Source organism: Nicotiana tabacum, chromosome 14 (genome assembly GCF_000715075.1).
Source record: "Nicotiana tabacum cultivar K326 chromosome 14, ASM71507v2, whole genome shotgun sequence".
NCBI lineage: Eukaryota > Viridiplantae > Streptophyta > Magnoliopsida > Solanales > Solanaceae > Nicotiana > Nicotiana tabacum.
The window spans coordinates 37,274,857-37,298,792 of record NC_134093.1 but is presented as its reverse complement, the minus strand read 5'-3'; the positions used below and the strand labels follow the sequence as shown (position 1 = coordinate 37,298,792).

At 35.6% G+C, this 23,936-nt stretch overlaps 2 protein-coding genes across 5 annotated transcripts; one reads left to right on the top strand and one right to left on the bottom strand.

Annotated features, from left to right (window-relative positions):
* Positions 1-279: 279 nt before the first annotated feature.
* On the bottom strand, positions 280-11,229 carry LOC107759544 (uncharacterized). 4 transcript variants are annotated; one of them, XM_075229510.1, is made up of 15 exons: positions 10,933-10,948; positions 9,613-9,694; positions 7,892-8,013; positions 7,598-7,701; positions 7,304-7,430; positions 6,582-6,676; positions 5,217-5,340; positions 4,959-5,039; positions 4,623-4,721; positions 4,132-4,290; positions 3,982-4,033; positions 3,761-3,837; positions 1,728-1,772; positions 1,243-1,419; positions 280-1,139 (listed from the first exon to the last, which is right to left on the bottom strand). In XM_075229510.1, exons 4-15 carry the CDS (start codon positions 7,657-7,659, stop codon positions 690-692), a joined length of 1,548 nt encoding a protein of 515 aa, XP_075085611.1. In that variant the 5' UTR covers positions 7,660-7,701; positions 7,892-8,013; positions 9,613-9,694; positions 10,933-10,948; the 3' UTR covers positions 280-689. The 4 variants fall into 4 exon arrangements, with proteins under 4 accessions (XP_075085611.1, XP_075085610.1, XP_075085608.1 ...); XM_075229509.1 differs by lacking the exon at positions 10,933-10,948 and adding an exon at positions 10,144-10,405; XM_075229507.1 differs by lacking the exon at positions 7,892-8,013 and having other exon boundaries at positions 10,933-11,229.
* An 8,958-nt stretch (positions 11,230-20,187) lies between these two features.
* LOC107783006 (uncharacterized) lies at positions 20,188-23,162 on the top strand. The gene is made up of 2 exons (XM_016603962.2): positions 20,188-22,380; positions 22,456-23,162. Exons 1-2 carry the CDS (start codon positions 20,320-20,322, stop codon positions 22,885-22,887), a joined length of 2,493 nt encoding a protein of 830 aa, XP_016459448.2. The 5' UTR covers positions 20,188-20,319; the 3' UTR covers positions 22,888-23,162.
* The last annotated feature ends 774 nt before the right edge of the window (positions 23,163-23,936 follow it).

The window sequence follows — 23,936 nt, the reverse complement described above, 5'->3', positions numbered from 1 at the left end:
GCTCCATCTAACCTGGGTACCAAATGTAATTTGCTAAGTTCCCAAATGTGTCCTCAGCCTTAGTCTTTTGGTCATTTTGATTCATAACAATAACCGTGTACGATCAGTGTACCTATGTATACCGCTAGGAAAAAGTAAATCGTAAATCCAGTTGCCTATTTGTAAAGATCCCAAAAGAGAATACTTCAAATAAATAGCATCGACACTGACAGATTTTCAGAGTTCTAAAAAGTAAAAGCATGTTTCCATGTTGAAAATATGAGATGTGTTCCATTTGTATACAATACACAAACACTATAAAACTGAATAAAATAGAGAAATTTGAGTGCTAACAATTGCAAGACTGTCATGAAAAAATTGTGCACATCACCTGTACATCTACATAACACATTTTGGTAATCCAGAACTTACAACAAACAATGGGCCTATGAGCCTAATTTCTTCACATTGGGAATACATATACAAGCTGAATCACTTGTACCAAACAAGGAAAACCTATGCCCCCCCCCCCCCCATTTCCCACAACCACCTGCCACAACTTACCAGCCCCCGACAGAAAGTACAAATATTTACTCCCCCCAAAAATGTACATCCAGCAAACAGCAAATTTCTATAACCGCTATAACTTTTTCTGCTACGCGTAATCCATTCCAAGTGTTTTCTTTGTAAAAAAGTCAATCCTCTAACCATTATCTGTTCTTGAAGAAGTTGAGATCCCAACGACGCAACAAACCATCCATGATATTACTTGTTGGGTTCTTTACAACGGTCACAGTGGCTTTAGTACCATCAACCACGTCAACATTGAACGAACTTTGATTGCTGATGGACGTGTCACGATGAGAAGACGCCCCATTGCTTTTCACTTCTTTTGCCAATAAAGTACTGTTAGCTGGAGTTGCTGATACTTTATCAGTATCTTGAATTTGGACTTTGGCGTCTGAATCATGTCCATTAGAAAATATGGCACTAGCACTAATTTCTTTCGATGGAGTACATTGCTTTGTAGAAGCTGACTCCTCTTTACTGTCCTGCAAAGGTTGAGGAAGTTCTTCGACAACTTTTGAGGACACTTGCTCGGCAGGGGGAGGTTTTACCTCCAAGTCTTTTAAAGACTCGAGTACTGCTTTCATTAATATCTGATATTTTGTCAACGCACAAAAGATCAAATAGTGAAAGAACAGAAAGAATACTGAAGCCTACAATTAAGCGACTAAATCCTGTAAACCTCAACGTACTTACCCTTTCTTCTTCCTCGACATTACTAGGAAAATCTGCCAAACTATCAAGTGAGTATTCCACATAGTCATCATCATCTATTGATGCAGGAACATTGGGACCAAACGGGTCACCATTGGAAAGTTCAAAGCTGATCATTTTTGAAGATGATGGGGCAGAGTCGGTTCCAGTACCTTCTTCCTGGAGAAAAATATGTATGAAACTATGAATTAGTTGAAGTAGCAGAAATTACTTTTGCCCAGCCATATGAACATTTCAAAATCGAAAAATTAATACAGGCATCTTTTGTCAAACTCTATTGGGAGGCCGAATCGCCAAAGAAACATGAAAGCATATCCATAAATTCTTGAAGCAGACTAATTCCTTCCAGTTAAAGTGGATATTTCAGGTGATTGATTTTATGGAAGAACATTCGGGGAATATAAGCATTTTAAGAAAGTTTTCCTTGTTAAAATCTCCATAAATAATTCCGAAATTTGTGGAATTACCTGGTCTTCAGTCTGGTTATCCTGCGCAGATACGTCAGACGGGACCTGAACCAATTGAAATAAACAAGAATGAGACAGAAAACATAGGATAGACTTTTTCATGAGTAAGCACGGTTTTTTGTAGACATGCAACAGAGATGATTTGATTAACTTAGCAGATGGTAGATATGCAATAGAGATTTACTAGAAAGGTTTCTCATGACAGATCTATACTCTCATATCTATGTTTCTCACCACGTAGACACACAAAAGCCTAAAGCACTCGAATCCAACCAGACGCATTAACTGGGGTTAGCGCAGTTCATGGTTGAAAATGTATAAAGAGCCAAAAAAAAAATTATTTTATCCTCAGCATTTCTCTGTTTTGATCTCATCCTCCTTTCCCCATCCACCATCCTGGGATTACCCCTGTAGACACTTACCCCTTCCCTTCCCTTTCTGTCACCCACTCACCCCTAACTGTCCCCTTTAAAGTAGCTTCTTGCCTTTGATCACTCCTTTTCCATCACAAAAATCCTCAGCTACACGGATCTCCACCTAAACTTCTTCTTCCAAGACAAAATGAAATATCATTCAACCTTGAATGGAATTTTCTCAACAGAGGGGGTGGGGTGATTCCTGTCCAGTCACTAGCCCTGCAATTGCCATAATCTCCTTGCCACTATGGTAATGACTTGGGCATGTCTAGCTGCCATATCTTAACTTGGGGAAAAAATCACCTCTGAATTGTTTAAGGAGAAGCTTGAATTTCAACCCAAAGGAGGCACCTTGGATGAAATCCTTGTTCTTCCTTTGCACCAACTTCTATGTGACGAGACCAAGACTCGTTACCACTAGAACTAACAGCGGCACCAAGCGGCAGGAGATCGATTGAAACGGCAGGCCAACCGACCCTCTCCACCCCACCCCCACCCCCACCCCACCCCCAAAAAAACTCCCCTAACTGCCGATCTACCCATGTACATAGCTTGATCAGAGGTCAAGATTGTGGTGCGAATAAGCAATCTGAACTGAATATAACTAGTGAAGGAAAGGGGAATAATAGGAAAGCTTTCTTTTTTCACCAAAAGAATGGCATAGAAACGGAAAAATTGGCAAAGAAAAGCAAAAGATCTGGGGAAGGAGTAGCTGTGTAACGATTGCAGATCCAGAGGCGAGAGCAGAAGGGGAACATGAGAGTGTCTGCAATAGAGCATGAGGAAGTAGTGGCAAGGAAAAGCAAAGTCTCCTTGTGCAAAAAAAAATAATAATAATAATAATAATTAAATAAAAAAATAAATTTTAATGCACAATGTAGTGGACACAAGTTAAGCAAATAGTGGGGTCAGGTCGTGCATTGTCGTATGTCACAGAAAGGAAAGCACAGTTCTATAAACCAACTCAGGTAAAGAAGTTCCATAGAAATGGGTGTATAGAGAAAAAACATCCTATGAATGCAAAAGTTCTTTTGACTATGCTATGTAAAATATGGGTCACATCAGAATATATTTTGAATCAGCCAATTCTATAATTTCAAAGAAAGAAAAGGGAAATTGCAGATTTACACTAACATGCATTTGGTTACAAGCATGTATGTCGTAACTGTTGAATTGTGTGAACATCTCATCTAAAAGTTTAAGCTGCTAGAGAGAGCACACTTTTATATATTTATATCTTCAATACGTCCCCTCACGTGTTGGCCTGATTATTTCGCACCGATCAAGCACATCGAAATTCTTTTTAATACTTGGTGGAGGTGATACTTGAATCCAAGACCTTATACCATGTTGAATTGTGAGACCATATTATCTAAAATGTTAAGTTAATACAAAAATCTCATTCTTAATATTATATCTTCAACAGTCAGTAACTACACATTTCCACCTGCTCTTTTCAACTCTGACAAGTTATTCAAGCATACATGTCCGTGTATAAATTTCTTTTCCATCACTTGAGTTTCTCCTCTTAAAACCCCCAAACTTTTCCGTAATAGAATTGAGCTCATGCCATCTATTTTACCAACCAAAGCAACAACTTGAAGGTTTTTCTGTTACCTCTGTCCGACTCATGGGTCTTTTGGAGCGAACCTGCTTTATTACATCTTCAGTGCTACTAGTTGGTGCAGCTGCAACTGAGAACAAATTAAACATGAATAACAGTCAATATTTGAATAGCATGAAGAATCAACATAAAACCCGTTCTCCCCTTCTCTAAGATAAAAATTTGGAGGAAATGAAACAGCTGCTGGAAATAAAAGAGAAGAAAAAATTAATACCATCATGGACATCATCCATAAAGTCAACTTCATGGACTGTACTCCAACTGCCCTGGAAATAATTAGAGTTCGAATCCAATGAGTTATTAGCCTAACTCAGCAGTTTCCACGCACTTGAACCAATAATGACATGGATTCATAGAACTATACCTTGCCAAAATAATCTTGTGGCATGTCAAAGAATGCACCCACTGCTTCATCCTCTGGTGGTTGCAAAACATTGTTGAAGAAGATACTTATAGAATCAAAATAAAACTGTGGACGTGGAGAGTTGTGATCACCCTCAAATATTATAATATCCTTGTCCCCCTGCCAACATTAAGTTCACTAAACAATAAGAAACAAGATGGAATATACTGGCATATGTCATTTCTGGACAAACAGCAATAAATACCAGTTACAAGAATGAAAAGTGTTATAAAACACGAAGTTAATTGCTACATAGCGCATAAAGGAGCATAGCACTAAAGAACTGGCGTTCTAAACCGAGAGATCCAATTCAAGAAGAAAAAGAAACATTTGACATGCCTTTACACCCATAAAGTCTGTAAAATTAAGAACAAAAGAAAAAAAAGGCTATCCAATTCTTTTCTTTTTCTCCTTTTTTCCCGGAAGGGGGAGGGGGTAAATTAGACAGTTACCATGTACGCCTCAAATACACGATCAGAGTGATGGGGCTGTATAAAATCATCATCAACAGCATGACCCAGTAAAACAGGGACAAAGCATGACTTTGCCACCTACATAAAATTTAGCATAAAGAAACGATCAAAGATGGTCAATAAAATTGTTTTAAAAAACAAATGAAACTATCACTTCCAAAAACGTTACACCAAAAAAAACTTGATACTAATAGGAAAACTTCCTACAGTATCTTCACTTACACACTGTTCTATTTCTCAATTGCTGAAGGTTGTCAAACATAAAAAAGTCATATTATCAGAACTCATACGTAAAACACCTTCCAGAGGAAATACCTTAATTGTGTTCAACTCGGTTATGTCAAACTTCGCCTTTTTTAAAACCGCTCTGCGCATATATTGGATTGCAAACTTTACCTAAAATAACAGGAAAGGAGGAAGCTTAGAAAGAGCAATGAATTAGGAAGAAAACAGAACAACAGAAGGCCACTCCTTCAGTTGCAAAGAGAAAATATGAGAATAACCCAAGAAAAGAACACAGAAAGTACATTTCAAAATGCACCAGATAAAAATATTTCAACTATAAAACTTTACAGTGAACTTGGGCAGCCGGATTTTGTAAGTGTCTACAAGTTCCATCATCAAATCAACCAAATCAGAGAAGGGGCTGTCTAAAACCATTCCAGCAATGGATGGATCCTCAGCACCGTACATGAGGCTGCAAAGTCGATGTATAAGTCAGTCACTTTAATACGGCTACCAGTGACGCACAATGTTATAGGTATATACCTGACCATATACAGCAAAAAAAAAAGGTAGAGAGATTGCAAGCGCATGCAATCTGTCAAGTCAAACTGATTTCCGGAAGTAAATCGATATGTTAGCTCGCTAGAAAAAGAAACCCTTTCTCGTAACAAATAATTAACTAGCCAAAAAAGGAAAACCTTTCTCGTAACAAATAAGAAACTCTTTGAGACTGAAGGCTTAATCTTGCGCATGAAATATCCCATCTTCTCTTGATATACCTAATAAAAAATAATATTTCTCATCTAATGTGAAACTTAGCAGATCAAGACCAATTTTGACTATTCATCTGTTACGCTTGATGACTACTACTTTTTGGCCAAACAAACCTTTCTTGTGCTTAAGGGGGCAAGAACGACGTGAATGGTTTAGCCATACAAATTTATGATCCTAAAATACTAAATTTAAGTATGTGTTGAACGTGCTAAATGGTAGTAAGATTAATGATCTTACTACTCTTATCACAAAAAAATGCTGTGATCCTAAAACACGGGATTTAATATGTTTTGGAAAATTTTGCATTTCTCTTGTCTCATCCATTAACTTGCCTCATTGTGTTGTGCCTACGGCGAAGCTTGTGTATGCCTAAGAGCTGTACACACAGTCTTGGCTCCCTAAAGCCTCACAACATCATAGCACAAGATATTTTGAATTTAAATATTCTTACTAGTACACAGTGAAAATCTTTTCAGCTAGATCCAACTTTAGATTGCTATAGGCTTACATCAAAATGATAATATACCAAATTAACCAGGTATGGATGTCAAAGAACTACAACTAAACAATGTTCTATCTTTTTGTGGATTCAGCATGCCTTCAACATCTTTAAAATTTGTTGCACTTTCTTTTTGGGCCATCTCAAAGGCAACAACCAGTACTTTTACTCCAACATAAAAAAATCCACCAGTGTTTCTTATATAAGAAAAACAATGAAGGCAAGTTTCACAGAATTAAAACTGAGGAAAGCGGCTCCAAGTCTTTTTTTGAAATGGAAAAGCGGCTCCAAGCCTTTTATTTCCCTGGTTCTTCAACAATACAGATCACCAGCAGGCTATTCCACTTGCTAGTTAACCCTCCTTATGCCAAGAATCTGTATGCAAAACAGTGTATATGGATGCAGCAGGATCAACAAAAAAAGCAAAGAAATTAGAGTACCTAGTAACTGCACCCATTGAACGGCCCCACAAGCCAATCAAAGAAACATTGCCATCTGTCTGCAGATATTCAACCACAGCTCTGAGATCATCCTTCTGAGAAACAGACCAAAAAAATGTCAAAATTCATTAACAATAGAAGGCAACAACAACGGGCAGTTGTTGGTAACAAGTTGTAACTCAACAAGACATCCCAGCAAAAGCAGAAGATTCTGACACATAGATCATGGCTCAGACTAACATGTCACCCCCCCCCCCAAAAAAAAAAAAAAAAAAAAAATCTCCTTCATACCCATCCCACCCCCACCCAGCTTGTCTGTAAGAGCATTTAGGTACTTGTAATTTCACTGATATGCCATATTTAAAAGAAAAAATAACTTCAGCTTCTTTTGCATATTATAGAGAGTAAACATTGCATAAAGAAAACTGTAAACAGCACTGACTTATAAAAAAGGAGAAGAAATAGATAAACAATGTCAGCTATGGTACCAAAAGCTAAGGCATTATATTTCAGGCTTATCAGTTGCGGATGAGGAAACAATTTTGTCTCTATTTTTTACAAGACCCTGCACAGCAAATCTCAAATAATGCTTTAGACTTAACAACTAATCACCTTCTCTAAAGTATTTTAAGATAGAATAGGCACAGGCAGCATTTATCCAATAACTTATCAACAGGTCTAAGCTTTCATTTGAATCTCAAATAGAATAATCAGCTACTCACTTCATTCCACCCCAATGTAACGTGCTCGCCTCCAGAAATTCCAGATCCAGAGAAGTCAAGGGTGAAAACAGTTATGTTTAGTGGCAATAATATAATAGCAGCTTCACTGGCATCTGCTCTACATCCGCTGCCAAAGGATCATCCAAAACAACTTTTTAGCAAAGAAAACTATTAAATGAAGTCAAAATATAAATAAATAAAAAAGTTCTTCTCCGTATAATCGCTGCATCAAAGGAAAAGTACAGTAATTTTCTAGCGTAAAAACAGGAAGAGTACTACTTAACCTTCACTAACCTGTTTCCATGACAGTAAATCACACAAGGCAGTGGCTTTCCTTCTGGACGAATAAGAGGCATATAATGGGTACATTTAAGAGCATCATCCCTACTATTTTTAACCTGCAAATCAGTAAGGCCATTAAAGTTAAAATGACTAAATAGTAACTCGAAATACAGACAAAAGGTGAACTGTTCAATAACATTAGCAATGACCTAAAGAGTTTGTAAATAAATCTTTAAAAAAAGTATACAACAACAACCCAGTATAATCCCACTAGTGGGGTCTGGGGAGGGTAGTGTGTACGCATACCTTACCCCTACCATGAGGTAGAGAGGCTGTTTCCAATAGACCCTCGGCATCCTTCCCTCCAAAAACTCCCCACCTTGCTCTTGGGGTGATTCGAACTCACAACCTCTTGTCTAGTATACTGTCTATAACAACTTAAACACTCAGATGAGGTAGTCACACAATCCATCATGGTATCAGAGCGCATGCAGAGGTTGTAAGTTCAAGTCTCACCGCAATCCATTTCACAAGCTTGGTCCAATAACAAAAATAGTAAAAACTATAGCTTTTATATTAGGTAACCACACAATTCTTCGGAGTCCATATAAACAAACAAATAAAAGGGCAGTCCGGTGCACTAAGCTCCCACTATGCGCGGTTGCGCCAAGGCTCCCCTTCATAACAAGCAAATAAAAAGACCACAAACAAAAAGACAAGATCAACCTCTATTAATTTCCTATAGCCATAAGTGAAGGATTGAACTTTTTTCCTGAAATGATTTTTGTAATCTTTTAATAAGGATCTCATGGTGTGCTTTCTCCTTGTTGGCATGACATGTTGATGATTATCGGGAAAGCCTCACATAAAGGGAGTCATCAGATAATCTTTGCTTCCGAAAGTTAACTCTTGCCCCCACCCACTTCAATTTACATGTTTTAACAGAAGTCTGCCAACTCTTCGCGTAAGGCAGTTCCATGTGGCATCATGATGCGATCGCTTCTCCATTCCCCAGCTCCTCACAGTATTTCTCTGTTATGACTTTACTCCATAAAGCATGTTCCTCTATGGACATTACTTATAGCAATTGTCGTGTTGCTTCTCAACACATCATTCTAGAGAATAGCATGCCTCTTTATCTGTCAGGTTCTACAACCTAATTATGAAGAGCAAAGGGATTTAACACAGTTCCCATGGATATTGATGTTACAAAATAGTATTCAGATTTTTTCTTTCCATTGGTCAAAATTAACAAAGTAAAAGGTTCCAGCTATAAAGTTTTGCTTATATTCGTTGTTTTATGAACATCACTTTATATTTGAATACATACAACAATAACAACAACAACAACAACAACCCAGTAATAATCTCACTAGTGGGATCTGGGGAGGGTAGAGTGTACGCAGAGCTTACCCCTACCCCGAGGGGTAGAGAGGCTTATATTTGAATACATAAGTCTGAAAATTGATCAGATAACTATGATTCTTTGTTTTGCTCCCATTATAATATTAGATCTGTCTCTACTTGATCAACTATCAACCTATTTCATATTAGTAAATGTACTTCATTATCACTTTCTAGTTTTCCAATGTCAACTGTCTCGTATTAGTTCTCCAACTCATTACTTGGTTATTAACAACTATGTTACTCGGACTCTTCAAAAAAGTTGTTGGGTGCGTGTCGGATCCTCCAAATTTAGTGCATTTTTGGAGGATCCGAATTTGGAGGATCCGACACGGGTGCGGCAGCACTTTTGGAGAGTCCGAGCAACATAGATTAACAACACAGAGCCAAATAAAGAATACACGTAAACACGGCTAAAGAAATACATAGTCTATTCAATGAGTAGATAAAATATTTTTTGACAACTAATACCAGCTCTGGGAAATATAAACAGAAAATATATGAACTAGTAAATAAATTAATTGGAAATAGTCTATTTAATGAGTAAATAAAACATTGACATGGCCTAAATTTCAGAGAAAAATAACTGAAAATAACAGGATATTAATTACCAACGCACTCACCTCCAGATCCTTCCTTTGGTACCATTTCCCTTTAAGCATGAATTCTTCATCTAGTAGGTCATTTTTAGGATCATACTCAGCCCTGCAATACACAGGAAGTAGAGTCGTTAGTTTAAGATTAGCATCAATTATAGCACAATAATTAGAAGAAGAAAATGGGTATAGGTCAGTTGTCAGGGCATGTTATAAGGAACTCAATTATCTTGGCAGTAAACTCAATTATCTTGCTTAGAAACAGATATTTCGCTGCTTCAAGCCCCTTTCCAAATCCCAGTGTAAAAAGAATAAAAGTTCCTCCAGGTAATTTCTGGAAATACCCTTTCCAGAGTTAGTTCTTTCGTGTACCACAATGGATGAATCAGAACCCTAAGTCTAAGAAACATCTCCTCCTTTATATTCTTAGGTTCAGAATTGACAACGGAAATTGGAAAGAAAATGAGATACACAAAATTTCAAAAGAAATTCCATAAACTGAAAAGAGGATTCCCACTATATGACATGGATATGTACTAAATATGAAGTCTTTATCACCTATCAACATGCTTGCATTCCATAAATAGCACGATAATGTAGCTCTTTTAGTTTCTTCCCTCGGGAAAAGCAATACTAAGAGATACTTCCAAATTCCAAATTATAGAAACACGCCTTAAACACAGTCATTAGTCTCAATGGTGGATCCAATCAAAAGATGCACTGTTCAATATCAAATAAAGAGGAAAGGCAATACATTTCACAAATTTTGCAAAATCACTTGCAAAATTTTCATTTGTTTGGATTAAAAACCCTATATTTCAAGTCTCGAACGTATATCAGGCCCTAAATAAACACAAACAAATGACCTGTCAATTTCAAAATTTTAAGGAAATTCAGTACTTGAGTGATTATGATTTACACCTAACTTTTCTGCACATGAAGTACAAAACAATAACTCCTAAGATCAAGAAACCTAAACCAGACAAGTGCACAATAAAGAGAAGCATAAAAAGTAGACCCCCACATCCCCAAATTCTCCAGATAACCCCACATCAAATTAAAACTAACCCACGTCATAATTTGGGAAAAAGATTCAAACTTTACAAACATAAACACAAACGCAAATATACTTTGCATAGGTCTTACAATTTCAATTAGCAAAGTAAGACACTACACTAAATAGAAAACCCCCACATCAAATTAGAACTAACCCACATCAGAATTTGGGATAAAGATTCAAACTTTACAAAAATAAACTCAAAAGCAAACATATATGCATACTGTAGCAATTAAAACTAGCAACAAAAATAATTGCAAAATTGGAAAAGGGGTTTATCAAGATCATACCTTGGGGGTCGAATAATAAAGTTGACAAGCTGTTCCATAAGATTTAGGTAATTCAAGATCTTCTTTCTCTCTCCCAAATAGGAAAGTGTTTTATGATTAATTTTGTTAAATATAAGATGTGTTAGAGGGCGGAAATTTTAGGGAAGAAATGAAGAAGCACTATTTTGGGGGGAGGGGGGTTAATGTTTTGTTCTTCTTCTTTCTTTTTTTTCCTCAGAAGAAGAAGAAAACGAGAAAAGAGCGGCCTTTTGCACTTTGGTTCGTTGCATTGGACTCCATTTTGCATTTGATACTTTGCACACAAAATCAAAAAAATTCGCCAACCATCCTGTGTGTCATGTCATCCAACTCCTATCACGTGTGTCTTCACGATATTCTTAAGAAAAATTTATTACTCCTTTTTGCTTCGTCAAATGATAAAGAGTAGCTTAAAAAAGTGATTTTTTTAGCTTAAATAGTTAAAGTTGCCCATCTTATCATTATCTTATCACTTTTGACTTGCTTTAAATAGTTTTTACTTATTTTAATTATTTTTTAATTTTGTCAAACATCGGAAAAAAACTAAAAAGAATTTAAAAACTAATTTAACAAGTAATAAAAGTCAATTCAAATACCCTCAAAATTTTTAGAGTAGAAAGACCCATGCTTGTAAAACAATTCTTGAATTCAATGATTGACAACTTAATCTTTATCAGATAATGATAAACTACATAAAATTTATTAGAAAGATCAAGTTTAAAGTTAAAGCATGTTAAAATTTATAAACGAAAGAAAAAAATAATTGACTCTTCATATAGTAATAATATTATATTTTAGATGAACTAACAATTTAAAGTGTAGAAAATGAACCAACTGAATCCTACGTGAATTTCAAAAACATTGATAAAGAGCCTATATACTAGTCTAATACTACCTAATAGTCTACTATCATTCTTGTAACTATAACTATTTTTTTTGCGAACACAATATATCATGTCTAAATTAGAAAGAAAATAGTAGGTGGGAGGGGGGGGGGGACAAGAGCTAGAAAAATCAAAAATTTACCTATAGATTTTTCGAAGAGAAGTTGAAATATAATTTTTATGATATTTTAGTAATTATACAAAAAGTATTACAAGTTACAATATTTTACTACAAAAAATACGTCAAATATTGAGAAAATTATGGTTAGAAACAGTAGTTTCACTCTAATACCCTATAATAAAAGTCCGATATAAAATGGGTTTTAAGAGAAATAATATTAAAAAAAAAGTAAAGTGGTATTTTACAGTAAAAGTTAACTACTAGGTTGTGGAAAAAGCAAAATAAAATTGGCCTTTACATTCTGGCAAGATGATGGTTAAAGGGGGGAGAAAATGGTGATCATGCCTTGTAACCTTATACAGACTTTGATGTAGTATGTAACCTAACCTTAAACACAATGGCTCCACTTGTTTCTTTTTTGATACATTAACAATATCGAAACTTCAGAATATTAATAGTTAGAGACAAATGAAAATACCGTCTAAACAATAAACGTTCTCAATAATTTATTTATAATCTCACAACATTAGACTAAAGAAAATATAAAACAAAAGTTAACACAATGTTCATAATAAAGCGGAGCAAGAAGGTTATGTATGTGTTCGGCTGAATCAAATAATTTTAGTCAAAATTCTACATGTGTAAATATATATTATAAGCTATGCGTTTTGTTATAAGTAGTATTCTTTATGAAATAATTATTTGTTTGTTTATTTAATTTAATAAAATTTTATTTTAAATAGATCATGTATTCGTCCGTGTATCATTTGCTTATATAGTAGATGATTTAGTATATAGAGTTTAACTTATACACGAAAGATTAAATCAACGGTTCTTATAAGTCAAAAAGTTTATGTTCACAATCTAATGATGGAAATGGATAAATCATTGGAATGTTTGTAACCAGTGGCGGAAGCAGAATTTTCGATAAGGAGATTCAACAAAAAAAAATATTATAGAAGACTATATGGCCGGTGAGAATTGAATAAGTAACCTTACAAAGATTTTGAACCCCCTTGACCATTGATCTATACTTTTTGGTTGTGTCAAGGGGATTCAAAATATAATATATAGAGGTGTTTGCCTTATATACAACAACAACAGCAGCAACAACAACTCAGTATAATCCCACTAGTGGGGTCTGGGGAGGGTAGTGTGTACGCAGACCTTACCCTTACCCTAGGGTAGAGAGGCTGTTTCCGATAGACCTCGGCTCCCTCCCTCCAAGAACTCTCCACCTTGCTCTTAGGGTGACTCGAACTCACAACCTTTTGTTTGCCTTATATGTATTGTGAAATTTTCCAGCAAGGGGGTTTGAGTGGACCCCCTTCCACCCCCTAAATTCGCACATGGTTGTAGCACAAGATTAAATATAATTTATCTTGATTATGTAGATAGTTTAATTTCGACTTTTTGTGCTACTGCATTTTGTATGTAATGAAATGATCAAGTAGAGATAAGTATTTTATACTGACTCAATAAAATAATTCTCTGGCTCATTCAATGTACTTATACTCTTAATCATGATATATAATTACTATTAGTTGTGTATGTTATTTATTGTTTTAATTTATTAAAAGGCAATATTCTTTTTGTTAGTCAACAAGGCTAGCAAAATTGGACAATGATAATATACATTGATGAAATAATAATTAGTTGATAGAATTCATATCTAGATTTTGAGATTGATGATACACCTTTACGGAAACGTCGTTTTCATGTGTAAACCCGACCGATGAACATGAAATAAGTGAAGCGAAAATCTAAAGGAAGTAATCACTAAATTAAATAGTCAATAATTAAATTTAGTTGATTAGTATGCGAATCTTAACATGGGGAGTTAAATAAGGTAATATGGAAGAATTTTAAAATTGAATTAAGGAGTGCAATTACAAATTTTTAGTGCAATAATTCATAATTTATTATGGTAGAAATTAATTTTGAATTGATCAAAATTAGTTTCATAACAGGAAGCCTTGCTAATTAAATCTGTGATTTTGAAAAAAGGATTTTGACCCTAAAAACATGTGTATATACATGGATTTTCGCCGAATTTTTGATGTTTTTTCCTTCAAATTTTGCCAACACAAAAAATTTCTTTCTAGATATTATTTGAGTAATACAATAGAGGACTACAGAATGTTTGGAGATCGTGATCGTGCTTGTGGTAGCTTTTTGATTGAGTTGCTCTGAAACTAGAGGTTTACGTGATAGACGTACTTAGTTTATGCTTCAATAGATAACCCGTATAAACTTCGATCTTCATATGTAACAGTTATTTAATTTACACGTGAATTTGACGCTAGATTGCGTCTGCTACGTTATATAATCCATCAACCTGGGTGGCAACTCGAAGCAACAACATTCTTTATAATTCTTCGATTCCATGGCTTGAGAAAATATCAGCCATGTTGATATTTGTCGTCTGCTCTCTTTGCTTTCTTTAGTCAGCATTTTGAATCCTTACAAGGGTAGAATGAATTTCCGAAATAATTACATTAGCGAGGGGTCATTGCTTCTCACCAATAAAGTAAAGTGAGTTGAAACAAGTGTGCCAGTGAAGAGAAGAGCGGTTTGAGGAACAAGGAGATGAAATGTAGATAAAAACTAGAGCTTTTTTCCCATTTGAGTTCTAGGAATTCTCTACTTTTTCTGTCTGCTTCATCAAATATTTTTTTCTCCATTTCTTTATTTATAAGCTGATTGCTTGGGAAAAATATAATGACACTGGAATTGAAACTAACTATTGGTACAATTCTTAAAGCAATTAAATATGAAATTGTTTACCCGAGAAATCAGATAACGTTAAATTTGTGTATGGTTCTAAGGATATGTGATACCCTTTGATACAAATCGTATGGAGAGATAGAAATATGTGTATACTTGACTATGAGAATGGGAATAGTGAGCAAAAAGAATGAATAAGATAAAGTAAAACAAGCACAAGGAGATATCTTTAAATATGAGAAGTGATCTTTTGTTACAGTGTATTCGGTCTGTTTCTGCTTACAAGAATTTCCCATTTTATAATAGAGGGATACTTCTTTATTTATAATAAAATAAAGCATATAGTGGAGGACCCATGATGAATTGTATCTTCCTCGATTCACGCCAAGATCATCTCCCTTAGTGTGGTTATAACGGCTCTTGTCTGTGAGCTCGATATTGGCTCGAACTCGTTATTGGGTCGAGCCCTCATTTTTGGCTTGATCTAGACCTTTGGGGTGGGCGTAGCGCATTTCCGACCTCGAAGCAATGCCTTTCGATTTCATCATCTTCCAAGTCATTTCCTTTGATGGCGCACGTATAAGAGGTCACATGTTCATTGGGATTGGTTATCCCGTTATATTTCGGAATTTTGGGCATACGGAACTTCTTTGGGATCGGCTTCGGAGCTCCGCTCGGAGGGAAAGGTTTTTGGACAAATTTTTTGGAATCCAGGCCCTTCAGTATCGGTGGTGCTCCACTTTTTTGTCGTTGGCTTCGGTTTTCTTTTCTCTTGATTCCACCCGTTTTGTCAGTTTCTCAAGCATTTTTATTATGTCGGGGTTGGTCCCCGGTTCTGCTTCACCCCGCCTTTTTGTGGGCGGTTCATTTATGTGGGCATTTTCTCGGGACGATTCGGGCTCAACTCTATTGGGGGCTCGGCTTTGGTTCTGCAATTGGTTTATCACTGCCTATTAAGCCTGTAACATTTCGAAGATCACACACAAGTTGATCTCGTCACCTTCGTCGTCGTGTGTACTCCGAGCTATCGATCGGGCTCCCCCGCGAATGCTGTTTTCGGGGTCAGTAGGCAAGTTTGCTTCGATAGCCACGTGTGAGTTAGCATCGATCGGATCAGCGACCGGTACTTCGTTGCCTCATTGTTGGGTACCACATTGTTGTTTTTGCCATGGTGGCCGGACTCAACATCCACATTCAAATGGGCAGATTGGGAGTTCGTCATTTTTAATATGACCTGAAAATAAAAGCTCAAAGAACAAGTGTAAAATAGAGTGTGTTATGAAAATTTGTATCAAATTGCCACTATTATCCTTAACCCCACGGTGGGCGCCAAACTGTTTATCCTCAAAAACGGATAACAATTAAATTTGTTAGTAGTTTTAAGAATACGTGAATTAATTCAATACAAACGATAAATTGCGTTAGATTAAACAGATAAAGGACGTGATAAATTGTCAAACCAATCAAGAGGAGTGATCCCGGACTTAGTAACAGCTTATGGAATGCCTGCCTTCGAACCCGGGCTCATATTACTGATGATTTGATGAACAAAAGTGAGAACTTTGAATAACAGAGAAAATAAGAGTATATTGCCTTGATGCGCATGTTACAATGTCCCTAATGAATAATCAGACCCCTCATTTATATAGTAGGGGAGTTTTATCCTAAGTACAATTCCATAAAAGGTAAAAATCTTATGTTTAACTAATCACCGATTCTCTGCCGATATGTGCCGAGATCCACGCCATGATATCCGGCAAGTCGCGGACATCGCGGCCTTTTGTTGGTCATGCTCGGTTATCTGGTAATGCTCACCGAGGCTTTTGGGGTTCGAACCGGGACTAGGGGTCATGGCCCCGATACTCCCAAGGGCGGGTATTTTTCCCGGACCCCGGATCAAGGGGCTCCTTGCCTCGATTCCGGTTCCTTGCCTTTACGTTTCTTGCTCTGTTCACTTCATCAGAAATCGAGGTGTACCACGGGCTCGGTTTCACCCGTATACACATATTATTTTGAAAATCTTACAGAAATGTCCCAAATAAGTTCCAACATACCAACCTCTAGCCTTAGTCATAGACTTACCAAAATTAGCCAAGCACATATATATAAAAATTAAAAACTCGAATAAATAAGTTTTTTCTCCAAGAATCACACCAAAGTTCTCATTCCATATTTTAAAGCATGATTAGCAACATTAGATATAAGATGGAAAGGAAATTTCATGGATGAGGTAACAAATAAAGTGATGAAATACATAATATGTATATATATATATATATATATATATATATACAAGATTCCAAAAAGCTAAGCAAAAAAGGACCTTTTTCAATGGGTATGGTTGAAATTCATTGAAAGCATATAGATGAGTCAATATATAAAATTTGAGGAAGATTGGAGTTGATTTGGACTGATTTGATATCAAAATTCGTTGTTAAAATCTAGTTCCAAAAATTCTTCTATCACACATGAATCAAACATGTATCACACATGTATCTCTCATACGGATATACCTGGATATACATGTGATATATATTTGATACAAATATGATACATATGTGATACACAAATGATACACAGTGTGATACACATATTATTTTTTTCATGTTTATCTTCTACTTCGAATTTTCAATTCAAGCCACCTCAAAACTCCACCAAATTATCTCGAAACTTAGATTCAAGCTCCTTAAGATGTACTCAATCTATTCTAATAACATTCATTCAAAAGAATATAAAATTTTGACTTTTATTTAGCTACAAGTAGCTAATTGGCTAATATTAATAATATTTTATAAATTGACCAATTTTTGTAATAAGATACTTCTAGATGGATATAGTTGGTAATTTTCCTTCTTTTTTTTTGAACGAATCAAGTATATAGAGATTCATCTATTATAAAAGACTAATAATTTAAGCCATATGATGTCAAGGTGGAAACGAGATTTTATTTATTATTCGGTCATTTTGGAGGATTAAAAGTTTTAACAAAAAACTGCCCATACTTCTATTTTTCTTTTTCCTTTGGCTTAATAGCCTTTTAGGTTGTAAGTCAATCATAAGTAATTTGAATTGTGACGAGCACAATAACTATTACTACAATTGTTTTAAAACGTCTTTGGCTTTCAAATTAGGAGATGACTCCAAGGGATAATAAAGTCATTACTACGATCCCATAATTGATAAATGGTTGAGTTACATGGTAATGTCCAGATCATATTCATATTCCTTGCTTATATCTGAAAATTAAACCCCTACAATTCTCATTATTGGATACATATTGAAGCTCGATAAGCAACCAATTTTAATGAACAGAATAGAAATACATTAAAAGGCATTGTTAATTAGACGACAAGCAATATGTTTAATGGACATCAACAAAAGGAAACTCTCTGCAGCCATGAATTGGTATAATTCACTTGTCTTCTAAGTATCACCTCCCCACGTCTACATAACAATTATCAACCAAAACTTTTTTTCATTCAATTCTTCTCATAATGTTAAGAGGAAAGAAGGGAAAGTTCAGTACTCTGGAAAATACTGACATTCAAACTTGAGGCATTATGATTCGAATTGTGGAAAGTTACTTAGATTTAAACTTGTGACACTATGGTTCAAATTGTGCGATCATAACCGTTAAATAATTTCCTTGATGACAAATATAAAATTTAGTTAGTATTTCTTTCCTTGGACATATATATATAAGAACAACTTTAGAATCTATTTTTCTTTTAATAATGATTTTGAATATATTTTAAAAATACCATTCGTTTATGATTTGAAGTTGTGTGATTGGAAAGGAAAAATGAAATGGAGACTTTGTTACAAGACTTTAACTTGACACAAGAAGACTTGTTGTAGTCCAATCTTGCAAGCCACAAGACCAGCTCAATTGCCTGTTTTCCACATTATTATACGACAATTCAGATGCTAAATTAGTACTTATCATGTCTAAGTTTTGCACTAATAATTATCACAGAAATAACCAAAAAAGTACCAAATTAATTATTTTATGACAAATTGGGTAAATGCATTAATGATAATTCTCTCCTTGACTTTGAACCATTAGACGTGTTTTGATCGATATGGCCTAAAGATACACTTGTAATTGCCAAATTATTGGAAGTACAAGTTTTTTGAGTTAACTTCGCACTGCTAATAATTGAAGGTGGAAAATCTTCGCCATGTTCATAAGTGGAGCATATAAACCTATCAATATTTGGAAAAGTCAAAACAGCCTATTAAAAAGATGCAAAATAAAAACATGTACGATAGACCAAATACGATTCAGCTCTTTCTTAAATCTCACATGTAGCTAGAGTTTAATGCAGTGAAATATTTTTTATAAACGTAATTATAAGTACTTCAAAACAAATAGAAATACATTAAGTTATATACAAGCAGAGGAAGAACGATGTATTAGACGGAGATGGACCTAGGATTTGAAATGCGTGAGTTTTAAATTTTAAAATAAAACACTGCTTTCAGCGGGAATCAAACCCTCATCTTTTCCAGCGAACCTAGAGCCCTTACCGTTGAACCAATACCCCTTTTATTACTAGGTTCGACAGTATATATTTAGTAAATATTTCAATATAAATAAGGGTTTCGGAAAAAATCACTGGGTTCGCCCGAACTCGCACCCATTACTGTAGCTCTGCCCCTGGTATTAGATCATAATGATCCCTAACTAATATAAATCTTATTTGACAGTAGCTTGTTCCCCAAGAAAATGACACTTCCCACATCATGGGCTCAAACTAGTTTAGAATAGTCATAAATAACTTACTATTTTAGGTGCTGCCGTTCTTATTAAACTGTATATATGCAGCTTATTTATAAAGTTTGCTTTTACAAGAAGAAACTCCTGATAAGGAAAAATCAGGTAAAAAATGTGTGAGAATTCGTTAGATAAAGGAGAAACAACTTTATCCAAAATTAATGGGGAAAATGGCTTTTACATTTTACTTTATAGCTGCTACTTTTTTCTAGTCCAGTCTTGCATTATTAGTAACCATGACTCTGATTATAGTAACCCTCACCTTATATATTGATTTTTGTCCGAGACTAGATTGAAGGAGCGACACCAAACATGATATATTTACTTGATTGTGTAAATATTTTTATATAATTTTTCTTCAAAAGGTGTTCAAGTAATCACCCTTGGCCAGCTCCGCTAAACCTTAATCATTGGGGTTTAGGTCTTTTAACAATTTTTTCTAATATTATCTTTTTAAGTCACGCATTTTTATTTTTATTTTTATTTTTTGCAATAGGCCGTTTATCCAGAATAGTGAAAAACTCTGTTGCCAAACTTAAAAGCAGAGGAGCCAAACAAACAAAGCAGAAACTTGAAAAACTAACTTCCTTGAAAAAATAGCGGAAAGAGACGCAACTTAACGTTTGTCTTTCCTCCTCATTTCCACAAAACTTAAACGTGTACTCCAAGCTCAGTTTCTTTTCTCTGTCTCTCTCTACATATATATAAACTATTTTTATCAACACATTAACACAACATTCTCTCCTTCAAACCTCAACTCCTTCATGTCATAAGTGCTACTTTCTTGAGTTTTTTCCCTAACGAAATTTACCATTGTATAGCCAAAATTTCAATCTTTCTTGGTCCAAAAAAAGAGAAAAATGGATCGTAGATCATCGATAGAGAGCGAAGGAAGTGTTCATTTAGAGATAAATGAACTTAATGGAAGGTTAAGTATGACAGAAAGTGGAGGTCCAACAATCTTTGAACCTCAAAGTCCAATGGAGACAAAGAACAGCAGCACAACAAATTCTGTTTCTCCGAAAAGACCAACGATTCGTGCACCGGAGAAAAAGATTACCCTTTTTGCTCTGAGGTTAGCAGTGCTTGAAAAAGCAGCAACTGGATTAGGAACACTTGGTTTCATATGGGCAACAGTTGTTCTTCTTGGTGGCTTTGCTATCACTTTGAACACTTCAGATTTTTGGGTCATAACTACTATACTTTTAATAGAAGGAACAAGAATCTTTAGTAGGAGTCATGAGCTTGAGTGGCAACACCAAGCAACATGGTCTATTGCTGATGTTGGAATCAGTAGCTTTCGCGCGATCAAATCCAGCACTAGAACCATTGTCAATGCTCTAAAAACAATTTTCAAGCCTATTTCTGATGTTGCAAAGGGAAGTAGGCATGTTAACAACAGAGAAATTGCAAGGAATTCACAGTGGAATAAGCAGAAGCAGCCAACTCGAACGTGGACTAGTTCTGAGGTTCCTCTGCTTCCATATGCGAGATGGATGTTCGTAGCAAGAAATGTTAGCAAAATGCTGTATTGGCTCCAAATACTATCTGCAACAGCATGTTTGGTGCTATCATTAATGAAGCTTGTATTAAGGAACTTTGGTGAAGTGGCCAAAGGAGATACCGATAAGAGGAATAGGAAAAGTGCTCTACTTATATTCTATTCTCTCGCCTTCACGGAGGCATTGCTTTTTCTCTTGGAAAAAGCCTATTGGGAATGGAAGATCAACTTTTGTAGTCTGTTGGAGAAGGTGAATAAAGAGTGTGAATTGGGGCCATCAGGTATGACTTCAGTCAGAAGGTTTTTTTATGATGCTTATTCGAAAAGTGTTAATGGGAGCATATTTGATGGTCTAAAGATGGATATGGTTTCATTTGCTATTGAACTCTTAGCCTCTAACTCACCTGATGAGCAACTCATCGGTGCTAAAATCTTGCGAAAACTTGCTACGAGTCCACGGTTTTGTGATGACACACTTCAGAAGATTGGAACAAACATAGTAGTAATGGAAAGGTTGGTTGAGATGCTGAATTGGAAAGACATACAAGAAGAAGAGTTAAGGCTATCAGCAGCAGAGATTATATCAAAGCTTGCTGGTAAAAAGAAAAATTCTCTTCGTGTCGCGGGTATACCTGGTGCTATGGAGTCCATATCTTCACTTCTCCAAATCAGCAGAGGGCCTACTGGAGCAAATGATGAAATATGTGAAAAGAGAATCATCTTTGACAATGAAAATTATGGATTTTGGATATTCAATCATTTGGGGCTGCTGATTTTAAAGAAACTTGCTCGCGACCACGATAACTGTGGAAAAATAGGCAATACTAGAGGTCTTCTGCCCAAAATTATAGAGTTCACACAAGCAGGAGAGAGATTACTAAGAGATGAATCAGCAACACCAACGCAGATATTGACACTAAAACGATCTCTTCAGGTCGTAAAGATGTTGGCGAGCACAGCAGGCGCCACAGGTAAAGAGCTAAGGAGAGAGATTTCAGAAATAGTTTTCACTATTAGCAACATTAGGGACTTATTAAGATATGGGGTGAGACAGCCTACTCTACAACACTTGGGAATAGAGATCTTGAAAAGTCTTGCATTAGAAGATGATGCAACAGAGAGAATTGGAGGCACCGGCGGAATCCTTAAGGAGTTGTGCAACATTTTCCTCAAGGAGTCCATACCGAACAATCATGGTCAAGTAAGAAGTGCAGCAGGAGAAGCACTAGCTATGCTGGCACTTGAAAGCAAGAACAATTGCCATAGGATATTGAAACTCAAGGTCACTGGAAAGCTCGTCGAAGCATTGGAAGTTCCATTGCTTCGAGTAAATGCAGCAAGAATCTTGAGAAACTTATGTGTCTACAGTGGATCAGGTTACTTTGAAGAATTGAGGGAACTTGCTGTTGCAGGACCAACTGTAAGTACCATACAAAAACTTATTCATTCAGTTCCTAATAGTATACTGCAGGTTAATTGAATTTTGTCTTTTCAGGTACTCAAAGCAATAATGACAGAGGAAAACAAGTTACAGGAAGTAATGATGGGAGTAGGTGCACATATATTCAAGTTTACAACACCAGAAGAGTCGAGCATCATGTTCCAGAGAGCGAAAATTCAAGAAGCTGAATTGGCTGCAAAACTTGTTGAGATTCTTAGGAAGCATCAACATCCATCAATTAAGGTTCCAAGAATTAGGAGGTTTGTCATAGAGTTGTCGATCTGGATGATGAGAGATAAAAGAACAAACATTCAAGTGTTCAGAAATCTGGGAATGGATAAGGAAATGGAGTACATTATAGAAACTACGTCAGAGCTAGAGAGCTTTAATGTTTTCTCAGGAACAGTTGGAATGAATCGACACACTGTGACAATTCATGCGCTGGTTGATACTGCAATGAAGTTGTTGGCTGGGGAAAAGGAGTGACAGAAACTTCAACAGTTATTGCACAAACACTGTTTCAGGTTAATAATACTTTAGCCATTCAAATCCAATACTGTTGTAAATATTTAAGTATATGGTAGAGCATTCTTTTTCTCTAATTTAACATTATTATGTAGAGAGCTATTACAGAAACATTTCATAAGTTACAGTAATATATTGTAATTCGCAACAAGTTCCGCTGCTGTTTATTTTTATACTGCTTTTATTTGACAGAGCAAAGTATAAAGATGGCAAAGATCCAGCCAAAATTTGCCAAACAAGATCACAATAAATTATAAGTTAAAAACCAATGAAAGGAAGTATATGACCACGCAAAAGGCAAACGACCACATTTTGTGTTTAGTATCAATTTTTGGCAGATGAGAGCAAGCATAAATGTCCAACATCTGAGAAATGTTCTGAGGAATCTTTATACTCATTATGCCCTTCACTTTTGGCACAAAACGTAGTTGAAGTACACAACAGTAGACAATTTAAAAAGTTCAAGGATATGCTGACCATTAAATCTATTTGACAAATGTGGGAGCGGACGATGAAAGCAGTAACATAGGGTTCAACACTGTTTTGATAAATTAGTAATTGTTGGAAACAAAAACTTCCATTAGATTGAGACATAGTTGATTGATTGATCGATTACATGACAAAAAGCTATGTGGTGCAGTTCTAAATTACTTCTAGCAGATAAGCATTGCTTACCTGCTTGAAGATAATGTTTAGTTTATCCAATCCAGAGAAAAAGAATTAACTTAAATAGCCGACAACCCAACTATTTAACTAATTGAGTAAGAGTAATAGTTAGTGTAAGTATAATATATGTATAATCCGTATGTAATATGTATAACCGTGTACAATCAGTGTATCTTGCTAGAAAAAAGTAAACCGTAAATCCAGTCGGCTATTTGTAAAGATCCCAAAAGAGAATACTTCAAATAAATAGCATCGACACTGACAGAATTTCAGAGTTCTAAAAGGTAAAAGCATGTTTCCATATTGAAAAAATGAGATGTGTTCCATTTGTATACAATACACAA